The 27037-nt window shown below is 39.3% G+C and overlaps 1 protein-coding gene across 3 annotated transcripts in view; it reads right to left on the bottom strand.

Annotated features, from left to right (window-relative positions):
- The window catches only part of LOC126088610 (cytosolic purine 5'-nucleotidase), a 486141-nt gene that overhangs the window by 94817 nt on the left and 364287 nt on the right, over positions 1 to 27037 (bottom strand). For all 3 annotated transcript variants that reach the window (XM_049906843.1, XM_049906834.1, XM_049906850.1), the window contains exons 2-4: positions 15079 to 15152; positions 3680 to 3797; positions 3096 to 3191 (exon numbers count right to left, since the gene is read on the bottom strand). In XM_049906843.1, coding sequence (XP_049762800.1) covers positions 3096 to 3191; positions 3680 to 3797; positions 15079 to 15152 — 288 coding nt within the window. The remainder of the gene's footprint in view (positions 1 to 3095; positions 3192 to 3679; positions 3798 to 15078; positions 15153 to 27037) is intronic.

The raw sequence follows: 27037 nt of genomic DNA, 5'->3' as shown, positions 1-27037 counted from the left end.
TAAACATCGCAATTTTCTCCAATGCTTTGTGTGAAATCTGTCTAAGTGAAGGAAATTAAATGTACAATACAATGTTTATATATTAATTTGTTGTAATGAATTTCATTAGTTCTTAAAAAATCACAGATGTGTAGCAGAAAGTAAAAATCCATCAAAAACTTGAAAATGGTATTTGGGTACAAGGTATTAGAGCTGTTTTCCAACATGCTGTGACCACAAATTATATATTCATAACATGTGTTTTTGAGAGATCATCCTTTGTGCTCACCCAGAAAAAAGTAAAAACTGATGAACATGTTGAATTAAACCAAAAACATCGCAGCAGTTATGTGGTTAAACCACCAGCACAAATGCAGACACCTGCTTAACAACATACTTTGTCAGCATTGCTGTTATTGTTTAATGTTTTTCTTGAAAGCCACACTTCATATATACTCACCACTGTTAAAGTGCTATTTTAGGCTTGATGACAGAAACACAGATGTGAAAAAAAATAGTTTACTTCCCCAATTGATGTTACAAGCTTGTTGGAAGTCAGCTAAGTGAATTTCTGTACACTGTGCAAAGTGTAAATTTGAAAGAAAGCTCAGGTGCTACAGTTTTGCTTCATGCTCTGTCATTGGTGCCAATCCACAATCTACAGTGTGTTTTGTGTGCGGTGCAAATACACGAGTAGATGATGTACGAGGGGCGTTTGAAAAGTCCAAGCAAAGTCTGAGAGATGGCACCACCAGCACTTATCAAGGTCATGTTTAGTTAGTAGCATCTTTGGAAAGAATGCACACCAAGTTTCAGCCATATTGGTCAATTTCTTTGTGTTTGGCATTCATGTGAATCAAGGGAATCAAGTGATTGTCAATTCATGTGGTGATTAAACGTTACTTTATGAAAGGCAAAAAGCCTCAGGAGACTAAAGAGAAGCTTGATAAACATTACAGTGACTCTGCACCTTCGATTAGAACAGTTTATAAGTGGTTTCAAAATTCTTGGAGTGGCTATATGGGCACAAGTAATGCTGAACTTTCTGGACGCCCTGGGGAGGTTACGACTCCAGAAATCATTGATAAAATCCATGTTACAGTGAAGAATGACAGAAGAGTTAAGATGCGTGAGATTGCCAGTGCTGTGGGCTTCTCGAATGAATATTTTGCATAAACATTTGGACATGAGAAAGCTATCCGCAAGATGGGTTCTGCAATTGCTCACACTTGACCAAAAATGGAATCGCGTGAAGTGTCACAAGGATGGTTTGCAGCTGTTCAGGAAGAATCCGCAGGACTTTAAGCGTTGTTTCGTCACTGTGTATGAAACGTGGATACATTACTATACTCCTGAGACCAAACAACAATCTAAACAATGGGTTACCAAGGGAGAATCTGCACCGAAAAAGGCGAAGACCATTCCTTCGGCCGGAAAGGTTTTGGCGACTGTCTTTTGGGATTTGCAAGGGATAATCCTCATCGACTATATGGAAAAGGGTAAAACTATTACAGGTGAATATTATTCATCATTATTAGCCGGTTTGAAAACCGAGCTGCAAGAAAAACGCCAGCGATTGGACCGCAAAAAAGTCCTTTTCGATCACGACAATGCACCAGAACACACCTGTGATCACAAAATTAATGGAAATATGATTTCAGCTCGTTTCACATTCCCCCTATTCTCCAGACTTGGCTCCCTCGAACTACTATTTGTTCCCCAATTTGAGGAAATGGCTGGTGGGACAAAGATTTTATTCAAATGAGGAGGTGATTGCGGCAACTAATAGCTATTTTGCAGACTTGGACAATTCCTATTATTTGGAAGGGATCAAAAAATTAGAACAGCGTTGGACGAAGTGCACTAAAATGAGACTATGTCGAAAAATGAAAAATGTTTACGCCAAACAAGTAAGTATTTTTTATTTTTGCATGGACTTTTCAAATGCCTCTCGTAGTTGTTGCAACTGTATCATGTCAGTTTTGAACACAAAACTCTTTAAAATGTGCTACTGCAAAACCCTTGTTCTATTTCCGTGTGACATTTCGGTCACAGCACATCATTGTGCTACTGCAAAACCCTTGTTCTTTTTCCGTGTGACATTTCTGTCACAGCACATCATATGTACGTAAAGTATATTTTCAGCATTTCACAAAATGCTTTCACCTCTACCTGCACTCCCGTCGCTGAAGGGCCACTACCCCTCTCCACAAATCCATTAGGCAAGCTCATTTTCATGAGTTTGTGTGGTGTGGTGGCTGTTCTGGCTATTGGGTGGCTTAACAAGTTGCCAGCCAACAAGAGTTCACTAGCCAGAAATGGGCGATGTTTCCTTGATTATGACCAGGTATATTCTTTGAGACTCAGTGTTTGAATTTAAAGGTTGACAATTGATGTTCTTGCTCAATACGGTAAATTGGAAATGCATGCAAAAAGATGAGACAGAGACATAAGTTGCACAAGAAAAGGTAATGGTTGGGCCAGTTCATCATGTATGGGCTCAAACCGGAACACTTCACGTCGACCGTCTTGTTTTTCCATTGCTGCTGCAACCTAACAGTAGTGGTATCATAATTGGACGGTGAAGCTGACTGTTGCAAGTTGTGCTGGCAACATCGATTGTGAATTCCGTCACATTTCCTCTCATGTCTCCTCTCTCCACCATGGCCTAAAATATTCCCTTAATTCCCCAATCGCCCATGGTGTGAACTGCCACTTATAACTCATTCTGTCACATCAAATGTCAATAGGAAGAAATACGGGATGAAGTCAAGTGAGATGTTGAGTAAGACCTTAGAACTGAGGTAAACCTCACTAGAAAGAAATGTAAAATCGAGGAATTTTTAGCAATCATCTTATGGGTTTTTCATAGGAGCTATGAATTTATGGTGTAGAATCATGAAAAACTTAAACTCAGAGAATGTAAAACTGAAGTTCCACTGTAGTACTCTTAATGAAATTCTTAATATGATTAAAGCAACATTATTCCTTTTTATGTAATTAACAATGCATTTTCTTTTTAGCAAAATATTTAGAAAATACGGAAATTTAGAAATTTTTATTCCTTTTGGAAGCCATGCATGACATTAATTTCAATATTTCGCATAAATACTTACTGTTTCAGGAAATTAAATCCATGAACACAAACCAGTATGTTTCCATATGCATCAACTTTTAGAAGATTCCCATAAAGTGTATCAAACCAAAGACCTCTGAAAGAAAGAAACCAATAAATTTAACACAGTAGTAGGTGCAGAGTTTTCTACACAACACTTTTGTGTTAGATGATTTCAGTTATGTACCTTAATATGTGTGTTACTATTTCACTTTCACCTGACAATTTTTGCCTCACTTAATAGATCTAATTGTTGGTTCCTTGTTATGACTTATCTGCACATGTGACAATATAATGTAAATAATGTATACAGGCATTACTCTGTAATTTTTATCTGATGACTGTGTGTGAACATATTGTAAGAATGATGATTATCTATGAACATATAATTTATATGAGTGTAAATCTTAAAAATGTCTATATTTATTTATGTATGTAACTTAAATGTGACCTGCCTATATCTATTTGTACTAACACACAGAGATTTCTGGAATCAATAAAAATCAAATAACATTCTACTGTTCCTTTGAGTTTTCATTTGCAGACAGAATACACACAGAAACATGTACACATTCATCTTCTTACCTTATGGGGAAAGATGGATCATAGACAAACTCTCGTATTTCTTGAGGATATCCAAGAGATAAAAGCCGTTCTTTTACTAAATTAAATCCTAATCTCTCATACTGTGGAGATTTGTACTCTGGAAAAAAAGGATGTGGATAATTATCTTAACAAGAATATTCTCACAATTTGGGTAATAAACACAATTTGGGTAATAAACACACACACACACACACACACACACACACACACACACACACACACACTCACTCAGTACTTTGATATAGTACTTTGTACTCAGTACTTTGATATAGATTGACTTAATTATTGTAGAATGTGTTTGACATTGTCTGGTGTAATAAAGGTCTAGCAACACCAAAATTATCAAAAGGCAAATTCACTTTACAACACTAAAATATTACAAGAAAACAGAATGGCTGATTAGCACTAACCTTCATGAAGCAATATTGTATGTACTACCAATAGAAACATATGAAAGGAGATCTATTATAGCTTTCAGAACTGTTAGTTCCTACCGTATTTACTCGAATCTAAGCCGCACTTTTTTTCCTGTTTCTGTAATCCAAAAAACCGCCTGTGGCTTAGAATTGAGTGCAAAGCAAGCGGAAATTCTGAAAAATGATGGTAGGTGCCGCCACTAACTTCTGCCGTCGAATATATGTAGCACTACACAAGCATGCTTTGTAGGCACAAACACAGTACAGTAACGCATTTTCAGCTTAGACTGATCTTATAAGTGCCGTTTTCTTTGTAATAGGTGTTTGCGTCAAAGCAAAATAAGCAATCGATTCAAACCAGACGAAGCACGTGAAAAAGGAAGGGTACGCGTATAAATACGAACGGAGCGCCTGATGCATAGCAATGGCTACCTGGTAAAGCTTAACTGCTAAGCTTACGACTCGAACCAAACTACTGTAGGTGTATCGTCATTCATTCGACCTAAATTGTGTCTCATATTACAATGGACCAACTTTGTTTCGATTTGGAGGTGTGGACTAAAACTTTTCTCTCCCCTTGAATTTCGAATCTCAAATTTCAGGTGCGGCTTAGATTCGGGAAATTTTTTTTCCTTTATTTCGGGTCTCATTTTTCAGGTGCGGCTTAGATTCGAGTGCGGCTTAGATTCGAGTAAATACGGTAACTCAAGGAGGAATAAGGGATAGATAGGTTGGGTTAGTTTTGGAAGGAGGTGCAGGTCACCCAGAAATCTGGTTAAGAGGGACCCATCTTACAAGAAGATAAGTACTAGCCAGCCATCTTCCCTCCTTGTAATTTTATAACACTAAAACTATTATAATATTATCTGGTTTTATATAATAATTTCATTTCCAGAAGGTTTTTGATACCGTACCATACAAGCTTGAAATCAAATTAGGTGCTTATGGAATATCATATTAGTTATGTGACTGGATTCATGATTTCCTGTCAGTCACAGTTCATGGTAATTCATGGAAAGTTATCAAATAAAACAGAAGTGATTTCTGAGATTCCCCAAGATAGTGGTATAGGCCCTCTGTTGTTCCTTATCTTCATAAATCAGTTAGGAGGCAATCTGAGCAGCCGTCTTAGATTGTTTGCAGATCATGCTGTTATTTATCACCTAGTAAAGTCATCAGAAGATAAAAAACAATTGCAAAACAATTTAGATAAAATATCTGCAATGGTGCAAAAATTGGCACTTGACCCTAAAAAATGGAAAGTATGAAAATCAATCAAATCTAAAGGATGTAAATTCCACTAAATACCTAGGAACAACAATTACAAACAACTGAAATTGGAAAGAACACATAGAATATGTTGTAGGGAAGGCGAACCACAGACTGCATTTTATTGACAGGACACTTAGAAGATGCAACAGATCTACTAAAGAAACCGCTTACACTACACTTGTCCGTCCTATTTTGAAGTACTGCTGTACGGCGTGGGATCCTTACCAGATAGGATTAGTGGAGTACATTGAGAAAGTTCAAAGAAGGGGCAGCACATTTAGTATTATTGAGAAATACGAGAGAGATTGTCACAGACATAATACAAGATTTGGGGTGGAAATCATTAAAACAAAGCTGTTTTCCATTGCAGCAGGGTCTTCTTACGAAATTTCAATCACCAACCTTTTCCTCCAAATGTGAAAATATTTTGACGACACTGACCTACAAACGGAGAAAAAATCCTCAAATTAAAATAGAGAAAATCAGAGCTGAAACGGGAAAATACAGGTGTCCTTTCCTTTTGTGCACTGTTTGAGAGTGGAATATTAGAGAATTAGAGTGAAGGTGGTTGAATGAGCCCTCTCCCAGGCACTTAAGTGTGATTTGCAGAGTTACCATGTAGATGTAGATGTATATGTAGATGTTATGAATATGCAGCAACAATTAAAAATCTGTAATTCAGACCACAACTCTACCCTGGATTTCTTGCTTATAATATTCATTCACCATAACTATTAGGCTGTCTGGACATACCACTGGACCTGGGTTAAACCTTCATTTTTACTGATGGTTCCACATGTGTCGCTGTATCTTCACAAATTTTATTTTCTTCAATACATTCTGTTCATTTCAGTGCATTTGGTTCCTTTCAGTTTTATTGTTATTAGGCCAACTGACAACATCAAACACAATATATAATAAATTCATCAATCCACACAAAAGTGCAGACATAATACAAGATCTGGGATGGAAATCATTAAAAGAAAGCTGTTTTCCATTGCAGCAGATCAGCTGTTCGTAGTACTGTTAATGAATTCCAGCAAATCAGATCATGCAATGGGTGGGCAACTAAACAGTCATATACTGTTTGGAAGCCATGGGAAAAACAGTAAGTCCATTTTATTACGAAATGAATTTATGACACATTCTGATGGCCAGCCATTGGTACTACAAGGCAGTTAAAATTACTTTCAAATAACGTGCCAAGTCACTGAGATTCAATGAGTTTCCCTCTTAGTGGTAATGGAAATAACATTCTAAGTCAGTCTTCTCACAGAAAGAATGGGGGAAGTCCAAGGTTTGCTACCACAGTTCACATTATAGTTGTTAGGTCACTTAGGTTGTGACTGCAAATGTGATTGGTTGAGTTTTTTCCTCTGAGCTGTTTCCCGATACCAATCATGTTAAGTTTGAAGTGTGAGAGTAGTGTGGTCCTCTTTGGATGTTTAATATGTGTGCATCATCACACGATGAAGGCGAGAAGCCATCTGTTACTCAATCAGCTCAAAAGAGAGAATGTTATTGCAGAATGAGTACTGTTTGTGGGTACCTTACGGCAATGTCTCATGACTAGGTAGTGACAGCAAGTGCTCAATGTTTGAGTGTTTTAAACAAATCAAACCCCACAAAAGAGAAATTTAATTTGTTAGGTAACTGGAATAATAAATCTTACTATTGAACCAGCTTAATTTCTGTGAGAAAGATTGATTGTGGAAGGCCTAGATATGACAATTCTAATACCAGAAATTGCTCTTTCTGATACATTGTAAGAAACAAACAAGCTGATACAATGAGTGAAACTTCTGTTTGTCAAAAGGCCTTCATTGCTTTGCATAGAATAACAAAGTGCAGACTGCATACTATACACTGAAGTATACAGGATAAGGGAACACCTCCCAAAGGCAAAAAGAGGCAAGACTGCAAACTGGCCTTGGAATCTATCTAAAGAGGAGGAGGCAGCCATTATAAATACAGGTGCATTTAAGGGCAAGACAGACAAAATTTACCTTCAAGAAGAACTATCAATAAAAAATGGCATATAGTATATAAAGAAAAATACCCTGAACTTCCTGTTGCATTTGAAACATACTGGAAAATTGACATAAAAGTTTTCTGAGTACCGCAGACCCAGAAGAATGCCTCCGTAACCACAGCCGAAATGTTGGTTCTCCAGTATAGCATTTACATTACAATGTGGGTCAATACTTAAAAAGGTTTTATGTCAACTGATACTGGCCACAGAAGCCTATGCAATTACACCAGAAATATTGAACAACAAATTCATCTTATCATTTGGGTACTTACGAACTGATAGCTGCTCAACATTTGACAAATTTCAAGCAGAATTAAAAGGTTTGAATGCAAAGCTTTTATAAAATATCTGTGAAAAATAATAGTTAGAAATTACGAATTAAAGAACTTTGTATGGGAGACAAGGTTCACAAGTAAAGGCTATTAAATTTTATTCACGAAAGTAAAAAAGATGGCAGAAAATGAAGCCACACACCATCAGGTGGCTTGCGGCGTATGGATGTAGATGTATATGTAGACTATAATATAAAACCTATCCCTGCCAAATGTCAGCACTAATGATATTTGTTAAACTAGTGTCAATTATCATTCTACAGTTTCAACCCTCATCAAATGCTCAACAGTGCTGAAATTATTATACTTACACCGAAGATCTGGGAAACAGAGGAGTGAATCAAGTTATTAGTTTTTTGCACAATTATGTGAGTCAAATCCTTGATCAAAAAGTAAGGGTATCTGTAATATTTTTTTTGATTTGTGCTCAGGACAGAATAAACCTATGCAGTGTTCTTACATCTTCACTAAGCTGTTAATATCATTATGAGATTAGATAATGTCAAAATATTACTTGCGATATGGGTACACTCTTAGGTACTAACTAGCTCAGTCCGAAAAGGCCTTGGAAGGCCCAACGAAACCGACCGGCTGCCGTGTCATCCTCACCCCACACATGTCACTGAATGCAGATATGGGGGGGGGGGGCACAGCTCTACCAGCTGTATGTCAGTTTAAGGGATCAGAGTTGCTTTTTCTCAATCAAGCAGCTCCTCAGTTTGCCTCACAAGGGCTGAGTGCACCCCACTTGCCAACAGTACTCGGCAGACTGGATGATCTGAGGGGGAACTGGTGTTACCACTGCGGCAAGGCTGTTGACAGACTCTTCGACTGAATGTGATAAAAAACTTCAGAGTTGCAGAGTTACCAAAAAAAATGCCAGTAGATTTGGAATGTTCCGAGTGGTCTGCAAGGACATGTCGAGCCTGAGTATCAAGCAAAGGAAACTGACAAATTCTTATGGCCCTATCGAGTGATTTTCTATATGAAACTTTTTGTAAGGTAAATCAAGAGTGTTTTGCAAGTAAGTAAGGGTATAATTTCAAAGCTCCTGCCAATATTTTATGAAAAATATGCAGACTTTAAAGAACTTAAACAGTTTTATGGTCAAAATGCAATAAATTTGTGCTCCTATCTATCACAAAATGAACCAAAATCCAAGACAAGCAAAAGGAAAGGTCTGAAGCTAAATACCACAAAGAAGGGACAAAAAGCCTGCCAAAAAGTGATGGACTTAGCACATTCTTTTCATGGTGAAGATATACTTTCTTTGCATGTTTTGTCTTTTTCATCATATAATTTCAGTTGCTGTTTTTTCCTACTGCAATTACTCTACAATCATTAAATCTGGCTTCATAATTATATTGGTTACATTTGATTACAGTAAATATTGATGGTACTTAATAGAGTCATGTGAACTCTGCTTTGCAAAGTGTATGAGCCAGCACTGATAGCATGAAAGACACCATTGGTCACAAAGTAATGAATCAGGACAGTTAGGGTCGATGTGAACAACTTGCTCTAGTGCACACAATATGCTCTGTGGTTGGTGACCAGGCTTCCTGCACTCTGTATCAGACAGCTTGGGATTCATAGTTTACTTCTCTGGCAGAGGGCTATGGATATCAACTTCCCCTGCAATTACATTGCAGCCTCTCCCTCTTTGAAACATCATCACTTTTCTGGTGAGCTGGCCTACAAATTGGCTTGCCACTAAGCTCTCTACTGTCATACCTAAAGATGATGATTAGCTGTCTCACTGAAATATTGCACAGTTTATAAGAAAACATTCTATGTTACAACCAAGAATCATACAAGGATACACTGGGATAGGCTCTAATTTTTCAAGTCCATCAAAATGCACCAGCACAAGGAAAGTTTCATTTAACACCCATTAAAGCAACTGACTGATTTTCTGTAGCATTACCATAGATAACAGAAAAGAAATAGACAGCTGTCAAATGCTCTTCAAAACTTTAAAATACCAACTTTTAACAGTTTTAACATTTATAAACTACTAATTGTGGTTTAGAAATAAAAGTAAGGAAGATGGCTAAAGTGGTCTCAGTAAGTGGGGTATGTAAGCATAACAGAGTAGAATTTTAAATACGGACTGGTTGTATGTCAGTAAATTTTATTACTCGTTGTTGTCTTCTGTCTGAAGACTTGTTTGATGCAGGTCTCCACACTAGTATGTCTTATGCAAGGCTCTTCATTTCTACACAACTACTGTAACCTATATCCATTTGAAGCTGCTTACTGTGGATGAGCCTTGGTCTCCCCACACAATTTCTCCCCCCCCCCCCCCCCAATCCCAAAAAAAAAAATAAAAAAATAAAAAAAAATAAAATAAAATAAAAAAATTGATTACTTGATGCCTTAGGATGTGTCCTATCAATAAGTCCCTTCTTTTAATCAAAATGTGCCATAAATTTCTTTTCTCGCCACCTCTGTTCAGTATCTCCACATCCGTTATGTCATCTAACAAATCTTCAGCATCTAACACCACATTTCAAAAACTACTTCTCTCTTCTAGCCTGGTCTGCTTATAGTCCACGTCCCATTTCCATACAAGGACACACACTAGACAAATACCTTCAGAACAGCCTTCTGAACTTTTAAATTTATATTCAGTGTTAACAAATTTCTCTTTTTGAGAAGTGCTTTTTTGATGAAGTGAAGGTAAAAAATTTCTGGGTTGTTAGGCAACAACAAATTCCTCTTCAATTTCTTCTATATAAGCTTTTCTTACTATTGGCAATCTGCATTTTATATTTTCTCTACTTCAGCCATTGTCACTTATCTTTCAGCCCAGGTAGCAAAACTCATCTACTTTTCAAGGCTCATTCCCTAATCTGATTCCATAAGCATAACCTGAGTTTCTCAAATACATTCCACGGTCATTGTGTCACCTTTGTTGATTTTCATCTTTTAACCTCTTTTCAAGACACTATCCATTCCATTCAACAGCTCTTCCAAGTTCTTTGCCCTTTCTGATGACTCTGACAAACCACAAGGACACAGACACAGACGATGACTCTGACAAACCACAAGGACACAGACACAGACGATGACTCTGACAAACCACAAGGGGACACACACACACACACACACACACACACACACACACACACACACACACACACACACACACACACACACACACACACACAGAGGCAACCGCTGGTTGCGAAAGCTTGAATTTTGTGTGTATGTTTGTGTTTGTTTGTGTGTCTATCGACCTGCCAGCGCTTTTGTTTGGTAAGTCTCATCATCTTTCTTTTTAGATATATTTTTTCCACGGGGAATGTTTCCCTTTGTTATATTTATATATATAAAGGGAACAGCCATGGGTACCAGGATGGCCCCCTCGTACGCCAACCTATTCATGGGTTGCTTAGAGGAAGCCTTCTTTCTTTTTAGATATATTTTTTCCACGTGGAATGTTTCCCTCTGTTATATTTATATATATAAAGGGAACAGCCATGGGTACCAGGATGGCCCCCTCATACGCCAACCTATTCATGGGTCGCTTAGAGGAAGCCTTCTTGGTTACCCAGGACTGCCAACCAAAAGTTTGGTACAGATTTATTGATGACATTTTCATGATCTGGACTCACAGTGAAGAAGAACTCCAGAATTTCCTCTCCAACCTCAACTCCTTTGGTTCCATCAGATTCACCTGGCCCTACTCTAAATCCCATGCCACTTTCCTTGACGTTGACCTCCACCTGCCCAATGGCCAGCTTCACACGTCCGTCCACATCAAACCCACCAACAAGCAACAGTACGTCCATTATGACAGCTGCCACCCATTCCACATCAAACGGTCCCTTCCCTACAGCCTAGGTCTTCGTGGCAAACGAATCTGCTCCAGTCCGGAATCCTTGAACCATTACACCAACAACTTGAAAACAGCTTTCGCATCCTGTAACTACCCTCCCGACCTGGTACAGAAGCAAATAACCAGAGCCACTTCCTCATCTCCTCAAACCCGGAACCTTCCACAGAAGAACCCCAAAAGTGCCCCACTTGTGACACGATACTTTCCGGGACTGGATCAGATTCTGAATGTGGCTCTCCAGCAGGGATACGAGTTCCTCAAATCCTGCCCTGAAATGAGATCCATCCCTCATGAAATCCTCCCCACTCCACCTAGAGTGTCTTTCCGCCGTCCACCTAAACTTCGTAATCTCTTAGTTCATCCCTATGAAATCCCCAAACCACCTTCCCTACCCTCTGGCTCCTACCCTTGTAACCGCCCCCAATGTAAAACCTGTCCCATGCACCCTCCCACCACCACCTACTCCAGTCCTGTAACCCGGAAGGTGTACACGATCAAAGGCAGAGCCACGTGTGAAAGCACCCATGTGATTTACCAACTGACCTGCCTACACTGTGAAGCCTTCTGTGTGGGAATGACCAGCAACAAACTGTCCATTCGCATGAATGGACACAGGCAGACAGTGTTTGTTGGTAATGAGGATCACCCTGTGGCTAAACATGCCTTGGTGCACGGCCAGCACATCTTGGCACAGTGTTACACCGTCCGGGTTATCTGGATACTTCCCACTAACACCAACCTGTCAGAACTCCGGAGGTGGGAACTTGCCCTTCAGCATATCCTCTCTTCTCGCTATCCGCCAGGCCTCAATCTCCGCTAATTTCTAATTTCAATTTGCCGCCGCTCATACCTCACCTGTCTTTCAACATCATCTTTGCCTCTGTACTTCCACCTCGACTGACATCTCTGCCCAAACTCTTTGCCTTTACAAATGTCTGCTTGTGTCTGTGTATATGCGGATGGATATGTGTATGTGTGCGAGTGTATACCTGTCCTTTTTTCCCCCTAAAGTAAGTCTTTCCGTTCCCAGGTTTGGAATGACTCCTTACCCTCTCCCTTAAAACCCACATCCTTTCGTCTTTCCCTCTCCTTCCCTCTTTCCTGATGAAGCAACCGTTTGTTGCGAAAGCTTGAATTTTGTGTGTATGTTTGTGTGTCTATCGACCTGCCAGCGCTTTTGTTTGGTATGTATATACCAAGTTTTCTTTCTTTTCTGTACATGCCTCCCGATGAGTCAACGCATCTGCTTTTCAATGAGTGGTCTCAATAAGTGGTGCTTTCAATTTCTTTCAGAGCAATCTCCTTGTTACCTATCTTTGTGCAATATTTTTCAGTTTTAATCTGCATTTCATAACCAACAGATTATGGTCAGAGTCCACATCTGCACTTGGGAATGTTTTGAATTAAATTCTGGTTATAAAATTAACTATTATCTATCTGAATCCTTTCCATGTCTCCAGGTCACTTCTATGTATACATGTATCACAAAAAATTTTCATCACCCTAAATGAGCTGGATAATATCTTTAAACTATTCATAATTGCTTTCAACCAACATTCCATATTCAGACCTGCAGAATGCCCAGTTTATTTTTCCTGATGACAACATCCTCCTGAGTAGTCCCCACCTAAAGAGCTGAATGGGAGGCTATTTTATATCAAGAATATTTTACACAAGAGGATGCCATGATCATTAAACCATACAGTAGAGCTGCATGTCCTTGGAAAATATAACAATTGTAGTTTTCTCTTGCTTTCAGTTGTTCACACTACCAACTAACCTTAATGGTTAATGTTATAAGGCCAGGGCCATCATTCATTCATATTGTTTGCCCTGGAAGCACTGAAAAGGCTACTGCCCCTTTCAAAAACTTTACGTTACTCAGTCCCCTCCACAGATACCCCACTAATGTGGTTGCAACTACAGTATGACTATCTGTATCATCAAGGCACATAAGCCACCACACCATCCAAAGGCCCTCTGATGTGCCTATACCTCGGATACATTACAATTCTTTCACCAACTGTGACATAATCGCGTGTACAAACAGTGATCCAATACTGTAAAATGCTTTTTTATTCCAGTCTCTGATCACAAATGAATTCTTTAGACGATGACCGGTTTCAGTCTGTAATGCCCATCTTTAGATCTTTGTTACACCATGTCGTAAAGTGATACGGCTATAATGGCACACTCAAAACATACAATCAGCATAGCACCATCACATAGATTTAAAATATGGTGTAGAATAGGCCACACCAGAGCTATGCTGATTATATTTATATGTTTTGACTATGCTAGTATGGCCATATCACTTTAGGACATGGTGTAAAAAAGATCTGAAGATGGTCATTACAGACTGAAACCAGTCAGCGTCTAAAGAATTCATTTGTGATCAGGGACTGGAATAAAAAAGCGTATTACAATTCTTTACACAGTTGAAATAAGTTGACAATGGAACTGGTTCCAGTAACACATCTTGTTTATTCCATAATTTACATTTCCTGAATGTGAACCTCTGTTTTATGTCATTAAGGTAAGAGTCTAGCTACACATAAGGAATGCCTTGTTTTAAAAACAATGTTACGTTTCACACAATGCTAAGTCTTACCAAAATTACAGAATACAGGCCTTATCAAAATTGCAGAATATACCTACACCATCACTTTCCTTGTCTAGTTCCAGCAAAACTTAATTTTTTATGTTTATGAAAGCCAAATGGCATCTTCCACTGAGAAAAAGAAAGTCAGTTTGTTAAGTAGGCCGCCTGGTTTTTAAAACACTGAAACAAGTCAAATGGCCCAGTAAGTAGATGTGTTTTGCATATCTCCAGTTTTGTAGATGGGCGATGATGATGTTCGATTTGTGGAGCACTCAACTGTGCCGTCATCAGCGCCCATAAAAAGTCCCAATTTTTACACAGTCCAATATCTTACACAGTTCAATTGAGCCACTGTCACAAATGATGATGATGATGATGATCGTGGTGATGATGATGATGAGGACAACACAAACACCCAGTCCCCGGGCAAAAAAATCTCCAGCCTGGCTGGGAATCGAACCCAGGACCCCATGATCTAGAGGCAGCAATGCTAGCCACTAGACCACGAGCTGCAGACTTGTTGATTGGTGTTATTACTGCAGATTTAGTTCTATCAGAAATTATGCTGCACGTCATTGATTGATTGATTGATTGATTGATTGTAAAGATACCACATGTATCAGCAACAATATCATAACCAAACGTATGTAATTTTCAGCAAACCAATGATTTCACAATCTCCTTTGGAACTGTATTTTCAAAAGCAGTCTTTCAGTTTTGTTTGCACTATCTGCAGGAGTAAGTCTACTGCAACTGTATTTAGGCATTTATAATAATTTACTGCACCATCTACCAAGGAGTTCAATATAAGCCACAACACAAAGTGAAAAATTATGTTCTATTTACACTTTAAAAGACTTGCATAATATTCAACACTCACCAGCCAACGTATAATCCATGTCAAATCCATAGAACTTTATGTTCTCCAAATGGAGACTCCGATTCACGAATATCCTGTAAATAAAAACAAAATGGCATGTCAGTTATATCAGTCAGAGATTATCGGCAGTGTTAACAGTCATATTTTGTCATTTCACAACTAATGTGTTCAAATTTTCTCACTTGGATACTACAAAGTAAACACAGAGCAACAAAAAAGAAAGGCAAAACAATTTCTGTGGGTCTACAAGCTACATAATACAACAAATAATACTTGTGTTTGAAGCACTATTCATAACTTAGTCACAAATTCAGAACTGTTTTTGCTACATGCTGGAAATGCTTTGGCATATTCCACCATATGTTTTATGAAACTGAAATGTGTAAGCAAAAAGGATACTACTTCATTTTCAAGACTATGGTAAGGGATTAACTTACAATAATACCCATATTAGAAGCATTTTCTACTTCACATTAAAAACTCATTTTCTAAGTGGAGACAGGCACTGATGCATAGTTTTGGTTTATTTTTATTATTAAAATAACATATGGAGTGGGTTTATGAATTCTGGAACAGCAGGAAATGTGGAATTCTAACTGATTAAGAGAGGTAAAGCAGCTTGTAATGTAAGGGGTGGTTTGAATGCCATGGTGACTAACTAGGAACAGTTCTGATGGATGTGACTTGTTCTTGTCTTAATTCCCAACCCTGTGACTTAAAGGGTGACCTACAATTTAAAAAGGAATCATGTCTTAAATGTAGCTTGAAATTTTTCACCAGGGTTGCAGATGGGAGCACTTAACAAATATGCATATCATTTGTCATCAGGAGGATGTAAATGGAGAGTCTTAACACATAATACGGTGCCAAACTAACTGCTAGATGGACAGCTCATCTCCAGGTAAAATATCAGGATAGATATGAAGACCTATTGGACTACGACCTATTATTCCAGGAAGCTCTTTATGTATCAGAGTTAGCATATTTCTAGCAAGGTGACAGCTTTGACATATCTCATACTTACAGTGTGTATTTCATGGATCAACAGAACAAAATCTGTCTTTGTAAATCCGCTGTTAGGACTGAGTTATATACATGTAGTGCAGAATGTATGGATGGAGTCACATGAAGACACAAATGAGTAATTTAATTGAAGCATTTGTACTTATTTATAATATTTCAGTGATTAGCTAATATGTATGTACTCATATGTCCTCAGTTACTTTGATAATAATGATCTCTTCAATGAAAGGTGTTGGATGTGATCATTTTGACAGTATTATTAACAAGTTCAGTCTATATTATAAACGAATTTATTTCTTATGGTGCACACAGTAAAGTATAAAAAATAAAATTATTTGTGATCGAAACTGAACTAACTAATGAAACTAATGAGTCTAATAAGTATGGAGCAAAACAATTTCCCTGTTGTAGTTATATTTTTGTCTTTAACTGCACTAGCTGGCTTCAAATTAGTTTCATTTATTTGTTAGTTAGGTATTCATATTCAACATTGTTTGATATTTTTTACTATTTTAAAGCACTTATTAGAGTTATAAATTCTGTATTGAAATAACAACAAAAGCAAGCTCCAAGTACGAATTGGCTGTCAGGTATAAGAAATCTATTCTGCCCATTAGAAAAGTTATTATGAATGAGTTCTGTAACCTAATAGCAGGAATCTGGGTAGTTTCTTCTCAAAAATGCTACCAAGAGCTGATAAAAGGATCGAGCAACCCAATTTGGTCCAACCTGAAATTTATTTGTACTATTTTCTCACCACAGTTTTACATTCAATTAAATTATTCCATAAACTTCACAAAGTAAGCATTGTCTGTCTGCCCTTGGCCACAGCTCTACCGTATTATTTTGTTAGTATTTGTTGCGACCATTCTTTCTCAGTTGTTAAATCAAAGCTGTTTTGGAACCAAATTTCAAAAGTAATAGTTAATTTTATCCACAAAATAAAAAGCATATATCTAATGTATTATTTATTTTAATATTTGATCAACCAATTAATTTCTGTTTCCCTCAAATAATGTTAGTTATTAATACACGATCTCACATAACATGACCCATGAGATTTACATTCATTAGCTATTAAATTAGAGGCACCTATCTCATATTGAGTGTTAACTTCATTTTGTCCTGATGGCATAGAATCCACAAGACACTGCAAGATTAACTGCCACTGGAAATGTTGGAGCTGGGTCTGAGGCATACACATATTACTCAGTGGGGTCTCATACTGCACTGAGGTCAAGTGACTTGCTGAGAGCACAAAGCTCTAGAATGTAACTGTGTATTGCTGCATTTGAAAAAAAAATTGCTGTATCTGATATGGCAATAGGTTCCTACATCACTAGTCAGTGAAAATGATAAGATTCTGGTCGACATATCAGGCATCTTATTTCATCTGATGTAAATATCCCCCACACAAAAATACTTCCACTGCCTTCCTGAAAATCGCACTGTTCGCTAGCCTAGTGGATTACCTAATGCCATTTTTTACCTACTTGTACCCTGCCATGTTGTGTAACAATGTGTAAAGCAAATCATCAGTTCAGAATACCTTTTCCATACTTCCAGCATCCAAACAGGTTTCTTATACCCAAGCTAATCTTTTTAACCTGTGACAAGTAGTGAGCAGTGGCTTTTGAACACTAAAGCAAGGTGGTGGCTCTAGACGGTATGACTGTTCATCAGCACTCAATTGACAAGTGAGGTATTGCACATCAACCTGTCTATTTTCTGTCACAACCCATGACATGTGATGCCAATTCCTATTATCGCTACTGACAGTAACTGAAACTGATTTTAGTTACCTGTAAACAACAATGTTGTGTACAAAATCATAATCTTTTGTTACAAATCCGATTATGAGCAAACAAAAATGTAACTTAGGCTTACAACCTAATTTTTAGTTTATGTAGTTCTACACACACACACACACACACACACACACACACACACACACACACACACCTTAAATACTCTTACACAGAAATTTGTTCACAATCCCTTTCAAGACATAAGATTATCATTTTTTCATTGTATATAAATTCATGTGTTGTAATATACTTTTTCTTTCAACCATATCCCTATCATCATTTTAAATTTATTTGCATGCTATTGCCTAATGTCTAACGGAACGTTATTGAAAAATACACGTAATTGCAAATGTGTTGCCGGTGCTGGATTTTGTGCACAAACTGACCTTTCGATTAAGTCTATAAATATATGATGGAATTCATGTCGGGCGATATGGATGGTCAAATAATTTCCTTGTTCTGAACGTTCTTCAAATCAGGTCAAATAATTTCCTTGTTCTGAACGTTCTTCAAATCAATCAACATTCAATCACTGTTTGGGAGCATGATGTGCACGAAGGGCTGTAAACTGTCTGAAAGTAGCCAAACATAACCATTTCCAGTCAAAGATCGGTGCGGTTGGATCAGAGGACACAGTCCATCCTCCTGAACACAGCCCACACCATTATGGAGCCAACGCCAACTTGTACGGTGACTTGTTGACAACTTGGATCCGTGGCTTCGTGGGGCCTGTGCCACCCTCGAACCATATCATCGGCTTTTACCAATTAAAAACGTGGCTCATCTGACCAGAAAATGGTTTTCCAGTCGTCTAGGGACCAACTGATATTGTCACGAGCACAGGAGAGGTGCTGCAGGTGATGTCGAGCTGTTGGCACAGGCACTTGGGTTAGTCGTCTGCTGACAGCCCATTAACGCCGAAGTCCACCTCACTGTCTTAAGTCTTAATGGTTATATTATCCGTATGTCCCACATTGATTTCTGCAGCTATTTCATTCAGTGTTCCTTGTCTGTTCGCTAACTTGTCGAGATACGCAAAAGCCGCTGCGTTGGGTCGTTAAGTGACGGCCGTCGGCCGCTGCGTTGTCGTATTGAGTGATAACCGTTGAAATTTGGTATTCTCGGCACACTCTTAACATTGTATATCTCAGAATTCCCTAACGATTTCCGAAACAGAATGAATGTCCCACGTGTCTAGGTCCAAATACGGAAATACGGAAGCGTCCGATCTAACCCGTCGGCTTTGACCCATGACGTCACAAATATAGCGGAAACGACAATTCCAATATGGCGGATATAGAAACGTTGCATACGTATCACAAAGACGAACACATAGAAAAAGAACACACACAAAGGTTTCACAAGAACAATCTGCTAACATTGATAGCAAACAAAGATAATAATAAACAAGTGGTACTCAAGGCCAGGCAGGGGGGGGGGCGCAGCCCCCCCCCCCTGACCCCCCCCCCCCCCCCGCCAAAAAAAAACTCCCAACCTAACCTCGTATTCAGGGCTACGCTACAGATCAATGTGTAGGTCAATCAAAAGATAAAAAAAAGAAACAAATAAAAAAAAAGAAAAAACAATATTGATTCATTAGACACAACGAGTAGCGACAAAACATATAGACCATAAAGATTGAAATGACGTCACACACCACAACACCCGTACGTCACGGGTCAAAGCCGACGCGTGAGATCGGATGTTTCTGTTGACCCCCAAATACCAGTCCACATTCAAAGTCTGTTAATTCCCGTCGTGCGGCCATAATCTTTTCACATAAATGACCTGAGTACGAATGTCTGCTCCGCCACTGCACAGCCCTTTTATACCCTGTGTAAGCGATACTACAACCTCTGTATATGTGCATATTGATATCCCATGAGTTTTGTCACCTCTTTGTGTTATGCACATCCACGACGCATGTAATATCTGATCTCAAATCACACTTTGCATATGTGAGAGCCACAAACAAATTGATTTTCCACTTTTTATACGAGCGAGATATTGTAGTCCAACTGAAGACGACTAGGGATCAAGTCAGGTTGTTACACATCGAAAAGCAAGGATTGAGGAATGAGTAGTATAGTTTGACCTAAGTGACACAGGTGATAAAAGGCACAAAGGCTCACATAAAACAATACGAAGCGTCTGGGCAACTTACCTCAATTGCTGATGCTACACGTAGCTTCTAACACGGTGGCAACCACAAGAATAGATGACAGAAACGCCATACAGTGGAATCTGGGTGTCAAAATGCTAAACTACGAATGTTAACTGTGGCAAGGGAATGATGTGGGCTGAAAAGTACTGGGAAAGCTGCCGTTACTTACTTTGACAAGAAAAATGAAAAGGCAGATCCACGAATCACACAGAAACAGAGTTGGGCGAAAACTTGTTAAAATGTTCCCATAGATGCTCACGCTTTGGTTTATCCTGCGCCTCCCATATTACTCGCCTTGGTTTAACCAAATCTTCTGTAGTATTTGTCTCAAACACTTCGTAAGAATTTTGAGCCAGCCTTTGATGCACGCTGAGGTAAAAAAAACCGCTGTGATGTGAACAGCTTGTCATCATGGTGACACAGTACTACGTTTACAAGCCATACATTTTCTGAAAGACGAAAAACGAATTTCCGGAACCGTTTTCCGCTGTCGTGTTTATATGTTAAGGTCTGAAGCGCATTTGCTAGCCCAGATAAACACGGCACCTAAAAAACAGCTGTTACCCTTCTCTCATTTAGTCAGTACAGTCGCTATTTCTCTTGCAAAGACGAGATGTAAACAGCTTCCGTCTAATATTTCAATATATCCTTCAACGCAGAAAAAGCCACAGGCCCATATTAGCCAAAAACTTTTAAAAACAAGTCAAAACCTGACAGCCCATGCACTTTCAAAACCGGTTGCGTTCACGTAGCAGCGAAATTCGATTGCGGAATTTTGAAACAGGAAACTAGAAGCGGATTTCCAGAATCAACTTTGAAGTGACATGGCCATCCATTAGTTGTACTGGGAAATCGGTTTACGAAATCCGGTTTTAGGAGTCCTATGTAAACAGGGTGTGAAGAGTCACGATCCCGTTTAAACTTGTCACATAATCATGTCTCATATTGAGTACACGACTATTCTTAATAATGCTTCTATAACAAAGCAAACAACATTCAAAAACAAAATCTCACTGCAAAGTAGAATATAGATTTCTTTGGCACAACTCATAGTTATATCTGGCACTAATCGATGGTGGCACTCATATACGTATTCATGGTTTTCATCTTACGCGACATGACTCGACTACTTGTCGGTAATGCATCTTATTTGATTAAGTAAAAACAGTATTATACGAGATTACTGAATGTTTGTTGCGTTATTTCTGTCACCACAGTCTCGGTTCAGCAAAAAGATTATTTTTCTGCATTTATTTTTAATGGCACCGTTTTGTCTTTCAAACGCTGTATACAGCATTTCTAAATTGATATAAACTCTTATTACTATAGTCGAGATACAACGCACTCAATCTACTTATTCTTACCTAATTGAAGCCTGTCGACTATGGCCTTTTCGCCCATCGAAATAGCCATCATCAGCAAAATCATCCATGAACAGTTGAATTGTTGAGGTATCAATACTATAGTGGGCAGACCTCAACAATTAAATTATAAACAGGTTTCCACTCCATTCTCCGCTAGCTCTGACTCAGTTTTAAACTGCTCATTTTGTTGTTCTTCTTTTGTTGTTCCGAACTACTTCGCATCTCCACTATGGTTACTATACGATCTGAATACAGAATACAGACCGAGAACAGTTGTCTGTTGTCTCATAATCCGAAAACGTTACTTCCGTGCAAAGATAATTCTTGGTCGTACACTATCGCTGAAAGTAATCGACATACACAATTTTGACTGGAGTGGGAATGTAGTTTGTCTTCTGAATTGCCCATGATAAATCTCTATGGCCATGCAAATTCTGAAATTTGTGAATTGGTTTATGAATTGTGTCATGGGACGTTTTAAAACTTCAACCGTTTCACTCTTTCTCTAAGCTTTTAGCAATAAACGATGATGAAACGTGGAGGTAAAAGCATATAACTCAGACTGACAATTAGCAGACAATGTTTATTGATATAGATTTAGTTACTATTCATGATTAGAATTAGGCCAGATGTTAAGTCATATAGTGCTCAGAGCAATTTGAACCATTTTTTAGAGTTAACCGTGGTTGAATATAACAGCGACCGCAGTGGATGGTTAACGCATTCACTGATGTGAATGTATGCTTTCCCGGCGTATACAGCTGGCGAAGAGTTCTCTGGTTCCAGCCGGGTGGCGGTGTCTTCAAACTGCGACGTTTCGACGAGTGACATACTCATCTTCTGGCAATTCACTGATGTATTCACATATATCCCATTCGTTACGTCCCATTCAAGTTTTGTGAGTTAATGAAGTCCGGTCATAAGCAACCTGGCTGTCTTTATTGGATGTAAAGGAAAAATTGAGAGATCTTCCTTGAGATCACCCAGGAATTTCGTCCTGTCTGGTTACATCTGCTTCCTTGTAACTATTCACTGATTTTTTTTTTTCCTGTTCAGCTACATCTTTCGAATGCACCAACATTTAGCTACTATGACATTTTATTTTGAGTCGAGTTTGAATTCCAAACAATGTGTCTACTGTCATACGCAATAACAGCATCTTCCGATTAAATATGTCGTTTTTCCGAAGTCCTCTAAGGGGAACAATGATGATACGAAACTCTACGTGGCGTGCACATTGTGGGAGGTCTGTCATAACGCAACGGAATGCTTCGCAATCTCTCCTTACAAGAGAAAGTGGGAATTTCCCCTTATCGATTTGATTCGTACCGACAGCGTGTGTAGGCCACTTCTACGACTTTAAAAAAAGTGTGAATGGAAGACGTAACTCTCGCCGTTTTCGAGAAAATCGAGTTTGAAAATTTTAGGCGTGCTTATAATACTTTGAATGGTCGCTAATTCGCAACGTGTCTGCAGCCGACCGAGTAAGCGCTTAGTTTCAACTTCTCTGGTTCGAATCTCGCTGCCTGTACATTTTCCGTGAGTTATCTGCACCAATATGCCGTGCTATGCGTCGATATGCGACAACCGAAAACCGTTTACCCATGTAAGTTTGTTTTGCAATAGAAGCATTGGGGGAAAAAAACGTGGCCGTACAAAAATTCGGCGTTCTTTACATCCGGTGTATGTCGCGACAATTATTACTTTCCATATTTCTATGATCAGTATTAGCCTGACTCGTGCAGTGCTGCATAGGTTACACATTATACCCGTCAGAAATGTAGATACAATAATATAAATAGAATATCAGCCGGGCCCGGTGGCCGAGCGGTTCTAGGCGCTTCAGTCCGGAAACACGCGGCTGCTACGGCCGCAGTTCGAATCCTGCCTCGGGTATGGATGTGTGTGATGTCCTTAGGTTAGTTAGGTTTAAGTAGTTCTAAGTCTAGGGGACTGATGACCTCAGATGTTAAGTCCCATAGTGCTTAGAGCCATTGAACCATTGAAATAGAATGTCACAATTAATCAGATATTCCAGGCTATTACGCCGTGGTCGAATGTTTTCCACATTTAAACCCAATGTTTCGTCCCCATCCGCGGAGGACATTTTCATTGGGGATCGTAGTTTGAGTGTTCGATCACACCCTAACTGCAGAAAAATTCAGTTTACGCGTGCTTCCACGCAGTGGTGTGGCGTCACATGTTTTGAACACTCGACCGCAATTGGCCGTTGTCGACTGCCGTCATCCGCTGTTGCTATCATCCGCGAGAAAATCGACCATGACATAATAGCTAGGAATATTTTATTAATTGCGATACTTCCGGCGGTGAAAGATTACATTTTACGTAAATGGAATGACTACACCGATTTGATTGAAAGTTCTAGAGTATTCTTTTCTCCATTTCCAATCTCTTTAAGAAAATCGCCTTTTCATCCTTTTTCCGTGTTAAAGAACGAATGGTTATGTACTGATACTATTCGCGGTCATGATAAATCTGTTGTTAGAATTACGTGGGAATGGAAAGTAAATTACCAGCAGCGAGATTCCGTCCAGAGACTTGGCGCACATGAAACTAAGTGCTTGCTCGTTCGGCTGCGGATTCCACTACAAAGCCTATAATTTTCAGACTCGATTTTCTCAAAAACATTTGAAAGTTTGTCTTCGTGCGCTACACACACTGCCAATACAGACCAAATCGGCGCGGAGAAGTTTCGTACTGTCCCCTTGTATACACTGTGAAACGCATGACAAGAGTTCTTCACTTAGTACTGGTTTCTGAAATTTTGTAAATAGGCTTTCGCGTGATAATGGACAGCTTTCTTCAGGCGTCTTCCAATTGACGTATTTCAGCATTTCTGTGACGCTCTCCCACGGTAATACTGCTATTATTACTATTACTACTACTACCACCATCACCACCACTACTTTTACAACGATATTTAAAGCTGTTTGAAAGTTAAATGCAACATATACCGAAAGTGTATCTAATCAGACAATAATTCGTTTCTTTGTCTCCACGTCTTCTTTTTGGTATGGTCTTTCGTGCTTTATACACCAGAACACCGCAAGACCTCAGTGATACGTGCAAGCTGAAATAAAGCAGTCGTCAATCCAGTGGTTGGTTTGAATAAGACTATGATTTATCAGGTTTCGTAGTATTGAGGGTATTGTGCATCTGCTTTCATATAGAGGTGGATTGGCGGCATGGGGATGTGAAGGAGAGGATCAGTTTAAATGTGGAAATCCCTTTAAGTGTCTGAAAGAGGTACCATGATATACGGAGAGCAAACCAAAGCCTTCTAATAGCAAGTCTAAAAAGCGTTGGTCAAATTCACGAACCTTGTGTATTTGTAATCTGACACGCTCTGATAGTCACTCGTGACCATCCTTGGCTGAACATCTCCCCCGCCCCCTCCCTCCCCACCCATCCCCTTCAACGTCCCCTCTACAGCTTTTCATGCCAGATTAACGTATCTAAACTAACTTACAGTACATGCGCCACCAACTTTTCCTCACAGCGAGTTTTTCTGATAGATTTCTTGTCTCGTTCACCTTCTACGTCTGTCCATTTCCAACATCTTTCTGAGCACTATATTTCGAATACCTTACCGTTGGTGGGGAGGCTTGCGTGCCTCAGCGATACAGATAGCCGTACCGTAGGTGCAACCATAACGAAGGAGTATCTGTTGAGGGGCCAGACAAACGTGTGGTTCCTGAAGAGGGGCAGCAGCCTTTTCAGTAGTTGCAGGGGCAACAGTCTGGATGACTGACTGATCTGGCCTTGTAACACTAACCAAAATGGCCTTGCTGTTCTGGTACTGCGAACGGCTGAAAGCAAGGGGAAACTACAGCCGTAATTTTTCCCGAGGGCATGCAGATTTACTGTATGATTAAATGATGATGGCATCCTCTTGGGTAAAATATTCCGGAGGTAAAATAGTCCCCCATTCGGATCTCCGGGCGGGGACTACTCAAGAGGACGTTGTTATCAGGAGAAAGAAAACTGGCGTTCTACAGACCGGAGCGTGGAATGTCAGATCCCTTAATCGGGCAGGTAGGCTAGAAAATTTAAAAAGGGAAATGGATAGGTTAAAGTTAGATATAGTGGGAATTAGTGAAGTTCGGTGGCAGGAGGAACAAGACTTTTGGTCAGGTGAATACAGGGTTATAAATACAAAATCAAATAGGGGTAATGCAGGAGTAGGTTTAATAATGAATAAAAAATAGGAGTACGGGTAAGCTACTACAAACAGCATAGTGAACGCATTATTGTGGCCAAGATAGACACGAAGCCCACGCCTACTGATGTATTGGCAGAAGAGCCAACACCGTGTTGCTAGAGGAGGCCGAAATGCACGCGTTTAAGCTCACGCAGACTGGCGTCAGGTCTGGAACAATGTAAAGTAGTTGAGTCTAGTAAGAAAAGAACGTAGTTGCTGGAATACTTAACTTTAATCCATAATTGGTGTACATCGCTCTTGAAGGTACATGTTTTACAATCTCAATATAAACTGGTAATGGCACCTTGCTAGGTCGTAGCAAATGTCGTAGCTGAAGGCTATGCTAACTATCGTCTCGGCAAATGAGAGCGTATTGGACAGTGTAGCTTCGCTAGCAAAGTCGGCTGTACAACTGGGGCGAGTGCTAGGACGTCTCTCTAGACCTGCCGTGTGGCGGCGCTCGGTCTGCAATCACTGACAGTGGCGACACGCGTGTCCGACGTATACTACCGGACCGCGGCCGATTTAAAGGCTACCACCCAGCAAGTGTGGTGTCTGGCGGTGACACCACACCTACTACAGTAGTACAAGTTTATATGCCAACTAGCTCTGCAGATGACGAAGAAATTGATGAAATGTATGATGAGATAAAAGAAATTATTCAGGTAGTGAAGGGAGACGAAAATTTAATAGTCATGGGTGACTGGAATTCAAGAGTAGGAAAAGAGAGAGAAGGAAACATAATAGGTGAATCTGGATTGGGGCTAAGAAATGAAAGAGGAAGCCGCCAGGTAAAATTTTGCGCAGAGCATAACTTAATCATAGCTAACACTTGGTTTAAGAATCATGAAAGAAGGTTGTATACATGGAAGAACACTAGAGATACTAAAAGGTATCAGATAGATTATATAAGGGTAAGACAGAGATTTAGGAACCAGGTTTTAAATTGTAAGACATTTCCAGGGGCAGATGTGGACTCTGACCACAATCTGTTGGTTATAAACTGTAGATTAAAACTGAAGAAACTGCAAAAAGGTGGGAATTTAAGGAGATGAGACCTGGATAAACTGAAAGAACCAGAGGTTGTACAAAGTTTCAGGGAGAGCATAAGGCAACAATTAACAGAAATGAGGGAAAAAATACAGTAGAAGAAGAATCGGTTGCTTTGAGGGATGAAATAGCGAAGGCAGCAGAGGATCAAATAGGTAAAAAGACGATGGCTAGTAGAAAACCTTGGGTAACAGAAGAGATACTGAATTTAATTGATGAAAGGAGAAAATATAAAAATGCAGTAAATGAAGCAGGCAAAAAGAAATACAAACGTCTCAAAAATGAGATCAACAGGAAGTGCAAAATGGCTAAACAGGGATGGCTAGAC

This window comes from Schistocerca cancellata, chromosome 1 (assembly GCF_023864275.1).
Source record: "Schistocerca cancellata isolate TAMUIC-IGC-003103 chromosome 1, iqSchCanc2.1, whole genome shotgun sequence".
Classification (NCBI taxonomy): domain Eukaryota; kingdom Metazoa; phylum Arthropoda; class Insecta; order Orthoptera; family Acrididae; genus Schistocerca; species Schistocerca cancellata.
Note: the sequence above shows the minus strand (reverse complement) of the source record. Positions and strands in the feature narration are given on the sequence as shown.